This window comes from Nansenia antarctica (assembly GCF_963989245.1).
Source record: "Nansenia antarctica genome assembly, chromosome: 6".
NCBI classification, from domain to species: Eukaryota; Metazoa; Chordata; class Actinopteri; order Argentiniformes; family Microstomatidae; genus Nansenia; species Nansenia antarctica.
This window is the reverse complement of record NC_137676.1, coordinates 23,072,660-23,085,252: the sequence shown is the minus strand read 5'-3', so window position 1 is coordinate 23,085,252 and position 12,593 is coordinate 23,072,660. Positions and strand designations below refer to the sequence as shown.

The following is a 12,593-nucleotide window of genomic DNA, read 5'->3' as shown; positions in this document are numbered from 1 at the left end:
ACCAGTCTGTCTGTCTGGACTCACCTGTCTGTCTGTCTAGACTCACCTGTCTGTCTGTCTGTCTGTCTGGGCTCACCTGTCTGTCTGTCTAGACTTACCTGTCTGTCTGTCTAGACTCACCTGTCTGTCTGTCTGGAATCACCTGTCTGTTTGTCTGTCTGGACTCACCTGTCTGTCTGTCTAGACTCACATGTCTGTCTGTCTGGACTCCCCTGTCTGTCTGTCTAGACTCACCTGTCCGTCTGGACTCACCTGTCTGTCTGTCTAGAGTCACCTGTCTGTCTGTCTGTCTGGACTCAGCTGTCTGTCTGTCTAGACTCACCTATCTGTCTGTCTGGACTCACCTGTCTGTCTGACTGTCTGGACTCACCTGTCTAACTGCGTGTGTGTGTGTGTGTGTGTGTGTGTGTGTGTGTGTGTGTGTGTGTGTGTGTTCGTGCGTGCGTGCGTGCGTGTGTGTGTGTTTGTGTGTTAGATCCGTGTGATCAGGGAGAAGCAGCGGGGCATCCTGACCATCGACAACCGCTACTCCAAACAGACCAGCAGCCCCAAAAAGGCCGACATCCTGGACGTGGTGGGCATGCTGTACGTGGGGGGGCTGCCCACCAACTACACCACCAAGAGGATCGGACCGGTACACACACACACACACACACACACACAGACAGTCCTCTACACTCCTCTTTCGTACTAAACTGTGGCAGCTGCTGGTGAAAAGTGCAACCAGTAGGCAAAGAAATTTTTCTGTTTTTTAAATGTGCTTAAACTACAGATTGTAAGCTTTCAAATGATGTGTCATACATTGAAATCGGAAACAAATTGAAGACGACATGAGTATTTCAATGTTGCTACCTCTGAAACAATCTAGAGAAAAAGCTGTTTAAAGATTTAGTTGTTTTTCACACCTTCACACAGCGGGAACATTAGCTGTTTAACCCCACCCCCAACCACTCACAGCTGTCAGCTGTCAATATCTGTCAGTGTTAGTCACTGGGTCAGATAGCTATAGCTAACATTATTACCTAGCAAGGTATTACCTAAGCTAATTAGCCAGCTTATTATTATGGAGGCTTTATGGTTGTTGTAACTGTAATCAGAATCAGAATTTATTTTACAGGACACAAGAATAAAAATATTTGGCTTTGGTTCTTCAACATTAGCATTGCAGCAAGGTACATAATCACAATAATAAGTAAATAAGTAAAGTAAGTAATGATAAGTAATGAAGTGATAAGTGGGGCATGTGGTGTCTTTTGCCTCATCAGAACAGAATTCTCTGATCTTGTCCACGTCAAGTCCGGGTGGGGCTTGCACAGGAAGATCACCTCTGGGGGTTCATGACATCAGTGTGTTTCAGTAGCTGAAGCTCGACTGGTTCTGCCTTGTGGTTTTCCCTGGCCATAACCACGCCAGGTTTCTTAGCATCAAAGCTGCAACAGACGAAAGACAATACATTAAATGATTGCCCACAGTAAATGAAATAATATTACCGCCATACCATGTTCATAAAATGAAATAGGTAATACATGACAATGAATTACCTGAAGTGCTGGTAACTCTTGATATGTGGGAGCGTTCTGAAGTAGCCACCAAGATGCTTTTGCCAGTCGTAGCTTTGAACAAGCACAGTGCCATTCTCCAGGCCTATAAGCTGGGGGATGTTGACGTGTTTCACTGGAGAGCTGTCCCTAGCAATGTCATCCAAAGTGCCCACTCTGGTCTTCCTGAAGCACTGCTTGACAAGGCTAAAGCACCAGTCGGGGCCAAACTTGGTGTGGCCTGCAATCAGGAAGTGGAGGGCCAGTGTCTTGTGAAGGCCATACATGGTCCATTAGGCACAGTACCACAGCATAAAGTTGTTCTTGTTTTGCCCACTGCAGTTGTCACAGTTAAGGTCCACGTATGTTTCTCCAACTCCATAATTCTCAAAGAAATTATGCAGGTAATTGATGACTGCGTTGCTGCCCTTACTCGATGCAATCCCTTCATCGATGAGGTAGTTCAGTTGCTTAGGCATCCCTTCGCAGGAGACACCAAAGAGGCCGCAGAAAGTACATGGGTCCTGGTTGATGAGGGTCAGCGGGGTAGTGGACCTAAGAGAGATAAGACAAAAGAGGAAGAGAAGAAAAAGTTTAGATGCATTGAAAAGCAACATCACAAAGAATTGTGTTTGGGTAAACCAAATCCAATCAACACGTTGCTCTGCAAAGAAAGAAATTATGTTATGTGTATGACAGCTGTACATATTTACCCACACAACATACAGTTTTTCAGTACAAAAAACATTTAACATTTCTGTAATCTATTACACTTCTACTGAACACGAGTCTTACACACAACGTTTACATACCACTTTTTTGCACAGCATCAATGTAGTGCATCAATGTACACTGAGGCTTTGCAGACATTAGATGGGAGTAGCTTTGCACTGTAGTTTCTATGCCCAGGATGTCGGCCAGGTAGAACAATGCTGTGATCTTCGGCGTAGTTTCGGATGAACTTTACGACTCTTTTGAAGTCTGGAGAAAGTTTGTTTGTTCATGGACATTTCTTCCTCCCGCGTGGTCAGGGCTGCCAAGTTTCACCAAAAGTTTGGCGGTGGAGCGACCCAAAACTGTGCGCGTTTTGGCAGCGGCGGCCCCTCTCTCCCACCCAATTATTTGTGCTAGTTTCCTGCAATTTTACATGTTGTTCATAATAAACCAGCACAAGAAATGAAAATAATTAACATTTTATAAAACAAGACAAAAATTCTGACAATATATCATATTTATGAAATCTTAATAAACAAATACAGTAGCCTACAGACTCTAAAAGAACATTGGGTCCCATCAACAGGACTCAGCCCCTTGGTCAGCAGCAGAAAGACCCTTGGTCATCATCTTATATACAGTACATTGCTCATAGATGGCTATCATGTTCTACAGGACATACCAGGGTTTTTCCTGGGTCAGAATGAAGCCTTGGTGGTTGATCTTGTGCGCGCTAAGCGCGCCCACATTTTTTTTGAGGGACCCCCAATTGTTGTATTTGTATTGTAAATTGTAATAATTTTGAATTATTATTATTATTATTATTATTATTAATGTACCTGGTTATGTTACAGTAGAGAAACAAAAAACACTTACCAAAACTGAGTATTTACTAGCTAAGATTGGCAAAAGATTGGCGTGGTGCAACCGAAATTAGTAAACAACTAGTTTGAAACTAGCTAGTAACAACTAGGGGTTTAGTAACTACTAAACTAAACTAAGGTTTAGTTAAGTTAGTTAGTTAGTTAGTTAAGTTAGTTAGTTAGTTAAGTTATTAAACTAAGGGTTTAGTAACTGCCTGCATTTAGTAATGACTTACGCCAAATTGGTGCAACCCAGTCCAGTAGGCTACCAGATACGATGTTGTAATGTATGCACATATTTTGCTACCACGGTTGCCAGACGGAATTGACAATGTCCAGCCCAACCGGTCTAAAAGCTGCCGAATCCACCCGTCCAGTGTGACCAAAAGTAGCCCAATCTGGCAACACTGCTTGCTACGTTCTTGCAGCTCGCGCGAACGCAGGTTCTTCCATCAGTGCTCGCCTGCCGCTTCGATTGCAGACTCAAGTTAACGCGCGTGCAGAAAGATGCCACGAAACTCATGTCCGGTAGCTTTCTTTCAAGGAATTAAAAAAATAAAAGTCCCGTAAAACAATTGTTATTTCTCGCCGTGAGAAATAGAGGTGCGGCGTGAGAGCGTGAGAACTGGTTGAAATGCGTGAGTCTCACGGCGATTGCGTGAGACTTGGCAGCTCTGCGCGTGGTAGTACCCCACGTTCCATGTAGGATTGGGAAATGGAATTGAGAAGTTTGCTGCTGATCCTGAACAGAAAAAAATCTAACATAGTTAGCTAGCTGTATCAACAACACAAATAAGAATAATAAGAACAGCATAATGTGCTATGCTATTGTTTTGTCTTACGCAACACGATGATACAGAAAATGCTAGCTAGCTATTACGGCTAGCCCAACCCAACCCAGTAACAAAAGAAAAACAGTTAGCTAACTCTACACAGTATCGATGATACAGAACATACTAGCTAATGTTAGTTAGCTAACACGGCTAACCCAATACAAACAAACATAGTTTAAAAGCACAAACTCACCCGAGTACAAAGCAGAAAGGGCATGGAGCTATTTTAGTGCCATCAGAAATGGAATTGTATTTGACAGATTGAATTGAATCTGAGAACAAACTGAATTGTATTTGACAGATTGAATTGTATTCAATTCAGTTTTCATTATTTTAATTCAGTTTTCAAATTCAGTTTCTCTAAATACAATTCGGTTTTTCTCAAAATACAATTCAGTTCTCAAAATACAATTCAGTTTTACTCAAAATACAATTCAGTTTTTCTCAAAATACAATTCAGTTTTAGAGGCACTCATCCGGGGACTCTGGGCTAGGTAGAATAATAGAGCACCGATTGTAATCCCTCCCATCCGAATCCATAAGAGCAACGCATCTGGGTACTTTGCTCTCCCGTCATGTCCACGCCCCTTTTTGGGTGATAGAAGTGTAGAAATTTGACTGGCGGTCAATGGAAATTTCTGGTCTTTGCTACTTTAATCCGATAAAATAAGAAAACCGTAGTGCTTTTTAGATATTAGCAGCCCAAATCCGATGGCCAGTTAGGCAAACTATTATATAGTGTTGTTGCCGATCAATGATCGGCGTCGTTATATAGAGAAAATTGATGAAATAGGGGTTGATTCATCAGAGCAGTCATATGTCATCTCCCTGTCATCGGGGATTTGTAGTTCTTCATTTGATTTGCCGTGTAAATCCCCAGATGAGAGTGTTACATTAGTTTTCTTAAGATAGGATAATGAATACATCTGTTCAATGGGCATTTGCCAAAGTAGGGTTAGGGTTAGGGTGATTACTGTTAACAACAGCAAAAGTGATGGATGTCAGAAATACATTACCTGGAGATTCAATAAGGTACTTTTATATGACAGGATATGGATTAGGGTTATATGACACCTGTAGCGAGATAGATAGATAGAGCCAAAAGTAAAAAGTCGCTGAGAGACGCAAGCAGGGTCTGGGCTGGTAATTGTATGACGCGCCAAATAATCCGCTGAGATGAAAAGTACGTTTTAGAGCATTTATTGAATAGAACAATCAAACTTGGCGACGTACAAAAATAATCCATAAGCGATCAAAACCAGAAAAATAACAAACAATGCGTATAGAATATGCGTATAATGCGGTCAACAAAAATACATCGCTCCCTTCTCGCTCCACTACCGCCATGCAAGATGCGCAGGTGCTTAAATTACCTTGCAATATCACCCCCCATAACCATATGACTTCTCAATACGGTGATCAAGGCAATAAACAAACAATCAAAGTAAAATCACAATAAACCCATTAGCCTGTTATACTAAATAGGCTACCCCCCTACAACACCTTAGGCCTTTGGGTCGGGTGGTTCATCCACATGGATGGAGGCAGACTGAAAGGACACACATTCATTGCCTATTTCATAAATGTTCTCCATATAACGACGTCGATCATTGATCGGCAACAACACTAGGCCTATATAATTGTTTGCCTGACTGGCCATCGGATTTGAGATCCTAATATCTAAAAAGCGATGCAGTTTTCTTATTTTATCGGATTAAAGTAGCAAAGATCACAAATTTACATTGACTGCCAGTCAAACTTCTACACTTCTAGCACCCAACAGGGGACGTGATCGTTCTGATGACAGGGAGATGACGTGTAACTGCTCTGGAGACAGACTGAAAGGACACACATTGCCTATTTCATTACTTTTCTCCATATAACGACGTCGGATGGGAGGGATGGGAGTTAGAATCGGTGCTCTATTATTCTACCTAGCCCAGAGTCCCTGGATGAGTGCCTCTAAAACGGAATTGTATTTTGAGAAAAACCTAATTGTATTTTGAGAAACTAAATTTGAAAACTGAATTAATATAATGAAAACTGAATTGAATACAATTCAATCTGTCAAATACAATTCAGTTTGTGCTCAGATTCAATTCAATCTGTCAAATACAATTCAGATCTGTCAAATACAATTCAATTTGTGCTCATATTCAATTCAATCTGTCAAATACAATTCAATTTCTGATGGCACTAAAATAGCTCCATATACAGTGATCCCGTGAAATCCGTATGTTGTCCTAGTAAACAGTATCAGAGCTGATTGCGTTCAAGGGTTCAAGGGGTTCAAGGTTCAAGGGTTCAAGGTAAAGTACTTTATTTGTCACATGCACAGAAATACAGAGTAAAACATGCAGTGAAATGAAATGGGACTAGACACTCAACACTGTGAGTAAAGAAAAGACAATAGTAACAATAAAATACACAGGACATAAGAGACAAAGTGCTGAACATTAAGTGCTGTGCAGTAACAACAGTATCCTGCACTAAATTAAAAAAGCCTAATTTTAAAAAGGCAGTAGCCTAGCGCAATACAAGGGAACCAATTAAAATAATCTATAATAATTTAAGAAATAAAAAGGTGTGATGCTGCATCTAATGTCTTGCGTTTAGCATACGGACGGCCTGGGGGAAGAAACTATTTTTAAGCCTTTCTGTGCTTGCCTTCAGGCTACAAAGGCGTCTCTCTGACCTCAGCCGGGTGAACAGGCCATAATTGGGGTGTGTGGCATCTTTCCAGATTTTATGAGCTCTAGCTCTCACCCGCTTAGAGTATGTGTCTTGCAGGGTGGGCAGAGACGCTCTGGTGATGCGCTCCGCTGAATACACCACCCTTTGCAGGGCTACCTGGTCCCTTTTGTACAGTTACCGTACTAAGCGGTGATGCACCCATTGAGGACACTCTCCACGGCTGAGAAGTAGAAGGTCTTCAGGATGGATGGTGCGACCTTGAACTTCCTCAGCCGTCGGAGGAAGTATAGGCGCTGCCTGGACTTCTTGAGCGTGTGCTCGGTGTGTAGGCTCCAGGAGAGGTCCTCACTAAGGTGCACACCCAGGTATTTAAAACTGGAGACCCTCTCCACAGGCTCCCCACCGATGGTCAGTGGGGTATACCCACTGCCCTTCTTCCTCCTGAAGTCAACCACCATCTCCTTTGTTTTAGCAACATTCAAGAACAGATTGTTAGACTGACACCACAGTGCTATGTCTGCTACCTGGCTGAGGTAAGCCTGCTCGTTGTTATCAGAGATCAGACCCAGCACTACGGTGTCGTCAGCGAACTTGATGATGGTGGTTGAATTTGGGCACTGGGACAATGATAGACCGCTTAAAGCACAGTGGGACTGCAGCATGGGCAAGAGATGTGTTGAAAATGTCAGTGTAAACAGGGGCTAGCTGGATGGCACAGGGTTTTAGGACCCTTCCAGGAATCTGGTCCGCAGCTTTCCTCCCGTTTACCCCCATGAACACCCTCCTCACCTCACTCTCACTTATTATAAAAGGAGGGTCCCTGTTTGCGGCACTAGACCCACCATCAGCTAAAGCCATTGTGTTAACATTGTCACCATTAACCTCAAACCTTGCATAAAACACATTTAATTCTTCAGCAAGGGAGGGGTCATTACACACCATACAGGGCTTATTTTTAATGTCAGTTATAGTCCAAAGACCATTCCACACTCGGGCAGAGTCACCAGCCTTAAAGTTCCCTAGAAACAGAATTCAGATCTGTGACATCATGTAATATATCATAATGTATGTGTTCCTCCTTCAGGCATTCCACAGCATTGTTCAGTATACAGTGTTGTTGATGTATAGCTCATTTTTATACAGCTTCTTTTTATACATCTGCACACAGTTTATAAACTACCACACTGTATACACTACCTTAACTGTACATAGCTCATAACTGTATATATATATCTATCACTATCATATCATGTTCTTATCACTATTTGCACTTCTTCTTGTGGTGGTGGTGTTGTTGTAGGTGCTGCACAGCATCGACGGTTGTGTCAGGAACTTCAAGTTGATGGGGAAGGACTTGGACCTGGACGCACCCACCTCCAGCTACCTGGTAGGAAGCTGCTACGTCAGCACAGAGAAAGGAACCTACTTCGACGGGACGGGATACCTCAAAGCACGTAAGTTAGTTACCAGGTAGAGAGACAAGGTTCTAATGTTAGTTACCAGGAGAGACAAGGTTCTGATGTTAGTTACCAGGTAGAGAGACAAGGTTCTGATGTTAGTTACCAGGTAGAGAGACAAGGTTCTGATGTTATATCCCAGGTAGAGAGACATGGTTCTGATGTTAGTTACCAGGTAGAGAGACAAGGTTCTGATGTTATATCCCAGGTAGAGAGACAATGTTCTGATGTTAGTTACTAGGTAGAGAGACAAGGTTCTGATGTTAGTTACCAGGAGAGACAAGGTTCTGATGTTAGTTACCAGGAGAGACAAGGTTCTGATGTTAGTTACCAGGAGAGACAAGGTTCTGATGTTAGTTACTAGGTAGAGAGACAAGGTTCTGATGTTAGTTACTAGTTAGAGAGACAAGGTTCTGATGTTAGTTACCAGGAGAGACAAGGTTCTGATGTTAGTTACCAGGAGAGACAAGGTTCTGATGTTATATCCCAGGTAGAGAGACAAGGTTCTGATGTTATATCCCAGGTAGAGAGACAAGGTTCTGATGTTATATCCCAGGTAGAGAGACAAGGTTCTCATGTTATATCCCAGGTAGAGAGACAAGGTTCTGATGGGGCGGCACGGTGGCAGAGTGGTTAAGATCACTGCCTCACAGTCTCAAGGTACTGGGTTCAAATCCCGGTCTCGGAAGGTGCTGGGTTCGATTCCTGGTAATCACTGTGGGAGTTTGCATGTTCTCCCCGTGCCGCGTGGGTTTCCTCCGGGCACTCCGGTTTCCTCCCACATGAATGAATGAAACATGCAGTATGAATGAGTAAGAATGCGAGTGAATGCGAGTGAATGTGAATGCGAGTGAGCATTCCCAGGGCTCCTTCGAAAATGAGACTCGTCTCAAAGGAATTCCCTGGTAAAATAAAGGTTCATTTCATTTCATTTCATGTTATATATATTATATCCCAGGTAGAGAGACAAGGTTCTGATGTTATATCCCAGGTAGAGAGACATGGTTCTGATGTTATATCCCAGGTAGAGAGACAAGGTTCTGATGTTAGTTACCAGGTAGAGAGACAAGGTTCTGATGTTACATCCCAGGTAGAGAGACAAGGTTCTGATGTTAGTTACCAGGTAGAGAGACAAGGTTCTGATGTTATATCCCAGGTAGAGAGACAATGTTCTGATGTTAGTTACTAGGTAGAGAGACAAGGTTCTGATGTTAGTTACCAGGAGAGACAAGGTTCTGATGTTAGTTACCAGGAGAGACAAGGTTCTGATGTTAGTTACCAGGAGAGACAAGGTTCTGATGTTAGTTACCAGGAGAGACAAGGTTCTGATGTTAGTTACTAGGTAGAGAGACAAGGTTCTGATGTTAGTTACTAGTTAGAGAGACAAGGTTCTGATGTTAGTTACCAGGTAGAGAGACAAGGTTCTAATGTTAGTTACCAGGAGAGACAAGGTTCTGATGTTAGTTACCAGGTAGAGAGACAAGGTTCTGATGTTATATCCCAGGTAGAGAGACACGGTTCTGATGTTATATCCCAGGTAGAGAGACAAGGTTCTGATGTTATATCCCAGGTAGAGAGACAAGGTTCTGATGTTATATCCCAGGTAGAGAGACAAGGTTCTGATGTTATATCCCAGGTAGAGAGACAAGGTTCTGATGTTAGTTACCAGGTAGAGAGACAAGGTTCTGGTGTTAGTTACTAGGTAGAGAGACAAGGTTCTGATGTTAGTTTTTATTTTTACCTTTATTTAACCAGGAATAAAAACTAATTGAGATGAAAAATCTATTTTACAAGAACGTCCTGGCCAAGACAGGCAGCAGCACAACTACAGGGTTACATACATAAAACAAACATGAAGCAGTTTAAACTAAAAACAAGGACAAATTTCAGAACCATCGTCATTCAAAACATTTGCAGCCAGATGTGCTTGAATCCATGTCACTTAGGAGTGTTTTAAAAGCAGCCAGAGAAACCAGCTCCTGGAGGTTCAGGTAGAGAGACCAGCTCTGGAGGTTCAGGTAGAGAGACCAGCTCTGAAGGTTCAGGTAGAGAGACCAGCTCTGAAGGTTCAGGTAGAGAGACCAGCTCCTGGAGGTTCAGGTAGAGAGACCAGCTCCTGGAGGTTCAGGTAAAGAGAGACCAGCTCTGAAGGTTCAGGTAAAGAGAGACCAGCTCTGAAGGTTCAGGTAGAGAGACCAGCTCCTGAAGGTTCAGGTAGAGAGACCAGCTCCTGAAGGTTCAGGTAGAGAGACCAGCTCTGAAGGTTCAGGTAGAGAGACCAGCTCCTGAAGGTTCAGGTAGAGAGAGACCAGCTCTGAAGGTTCAGGTAGAGAGACCAGCTCCTGAAGGTTCAGGTAGTTCTGCAGCTGATTCCAGGCGGAGGGAGCAGCGTACCTGAAAGCCCTTTTCCCAGTTCAGTACAGACTCCAGGGACAGGTAATAGGAATAGATCCTTGATGGTTCTGATGCACTCTCTCTCCCCCTCCCCCCTCCTCCAGTGGGGTCCTACAGGGTGGGTCTGGACGTGACCTTTGACCTGGAGTTCCGTACGTCTCAGAGCGATGGCGTTCTGCTGGGGGTCAGCAGCCAGAAGTCCGATGGGCTGGGGCTGGAGCTGGTCAACGGCAAGGTACGCACACACACACACTGTGGTACGCACACACACACACTGTGGTACGCACACACACACACTGTGGTACGCACACACACACACTGTGGTACGCACACACACACACACACACACACACACACACACACACACACACACTGTGGTACGCACACACACACTGTGGTACGCACACACACACTGTGGTAACCCCCAGTGCCTGCTGTACGTGGTCCAGGCTTCTGATCCCAACAGAAGGGAGGGCAACACCACATCTTTGTAGACCAGGATGTTTGTCCTGGCCTGGAGAACGTGGTTCTCAAAGGCCCTTTCCCTCAGTCTTGAGAAAGCCCCACTGGCACAACTGAGGCGGTGGTGTATTTCATCATCAATATTGGCTTTAGATGACAGGAGGCTGCCAAGATATGTGAAGTGGTCCACATTTTCCAGTTTGGTGTTGTCGATGGAGACACACACGCACACACACACACACACTCACTCACACTGTCTCACACACACACACGCACACTGTCACTTACACACACACACACATACTCACACTCACACAGACACACACACACACACGCTCACACTGTCTCACTCACACTGCCCCCCCCCCCTCTAGCTGCTGTTCCATGTTGACAACGGAGCTGGACGAATCACTGCAGAGTACCAGCCTGACGAGGAGGCGGGGCTCTGTGACGGACAGTGGCACTCTGTCACCGCCCACAAGCTCCGCCATAGGCTGGAGCTGATCGTGGATGGCAGGAAGTCGGAGGCAGAGAGTCCCAACGCCCGCTCCAACACCGCTGACACCAGCGACCCCGTCTACGTAGGAGGATACCCAGGTATAACCCCTGGCCCCAACACTAACCCTAACCCATCTATGACCCCTGACCCCAACACTAACCCTAACCCATCTATGACCCCTGACCCCAACACTAACCCTAACCCATCTATGACCCCTGACCCCAACACTAACCCTAACCCATCTATGACCCCTACCCCCAACACTAACCCATCTATAACCCCTACCCCCAACACTAACCTTAACCGGTCATTGACCCCTGACCCCTACCCCATCTTTGTAGTAGGTACACCGGATAACCCACATAACCCAGGGACGACTGGCGACACAAAGGACCTGTGTGGGGGTAGATAGCTCAGACCCATGTTGACACATTCAAGTTGTTTACCAGACTGTGTTTATGAGGAACATGTTGTAGTTAAAGAGGCATGGTGACCCTCAGGAGTGGCGCGCGTCTCTGCTGTTGACCTCCAGGGGTCACTGTCACGTCAACCAGCCTCGATTATATAGCAACATGAATCTGTTTAATGAGGCGGATCGTTATGGCCGTAAATCACTGATGTCCTTCTCTCTCTCCTTCACTCTCGTCATCATCAGCAGTTTGCAGCAGTGTGTTTCACCTGTGTCTTTATGTCTCTGTCTCCAGATGGTTTGCAGCAGTTCGGTCTGACCACCGGCACCTCCTTCAGAGGTTGTATGAGGAACATGAAGATCACCAAGGCAAACAAGGTGTCCGAGGTCCACTTCAACAAGGCCCTGGAACTGAAGGGGGTCCAACCTCTTACCTGCCCCGCCCCAGCCTAGCCACCCCCCTACCCCTCACCTAGACACACCCTTAACCCTCACCTAGCCACACCCCTACCCCTCACCTAGCCACACCCCTACACCTCACCTGCCCCTAAACAGAGGCTAATCACCTGCCCTTCCCCCAATAGAAAGTGCCTTACCTGGAGTGAAACCCTTCAGAAAGACAATAGTGTTCTCATGCACATCTCTGGCCCCCTGTCTGTCTGCCCCCCTGTCTGTCTGTGTGTCTGTGTCTTCTGTCAGTCTGTCTGTGCTACGTGCTACGTAGCATACA

General features: G+C 44.8%; 1 protein-coding gene across 1 annotated transcript in view; it reads left to right on the top strand.

The window, feature by feature from the left end:
- lama2 (laminin, alpha 2) overlaps positions 1-12,316 on the top strand; it is a gene marked incomplete at both ends in the record, with an annotated part of 430,348 nt that extends 418,032 nt beyond the window's left edge. The window contains 5 exons of the mRNA XM_080534306.1: positions 476-634; positions 7,943-8,096; positions 10,598-10,728; positions 11,330-11,552; positions 12,159-12,316. Coding sequence (XP_080390432.1) covers positions 476-634; positions 7,943-8,096; positions 10,598-10,728; positions 11,330-11,552; positions 12,159-12,316 — 825 coding nt within the window. The remainder of the gene's footprint in view (positions 1-475; positions 635-7,942; positions 8,097-10,597; positions 10,729-11,329; positions 11,553-12,158) is intronic.
- Between the last annotated feature and the right edge of the window lie 277 nt (positions 12,317-12,593).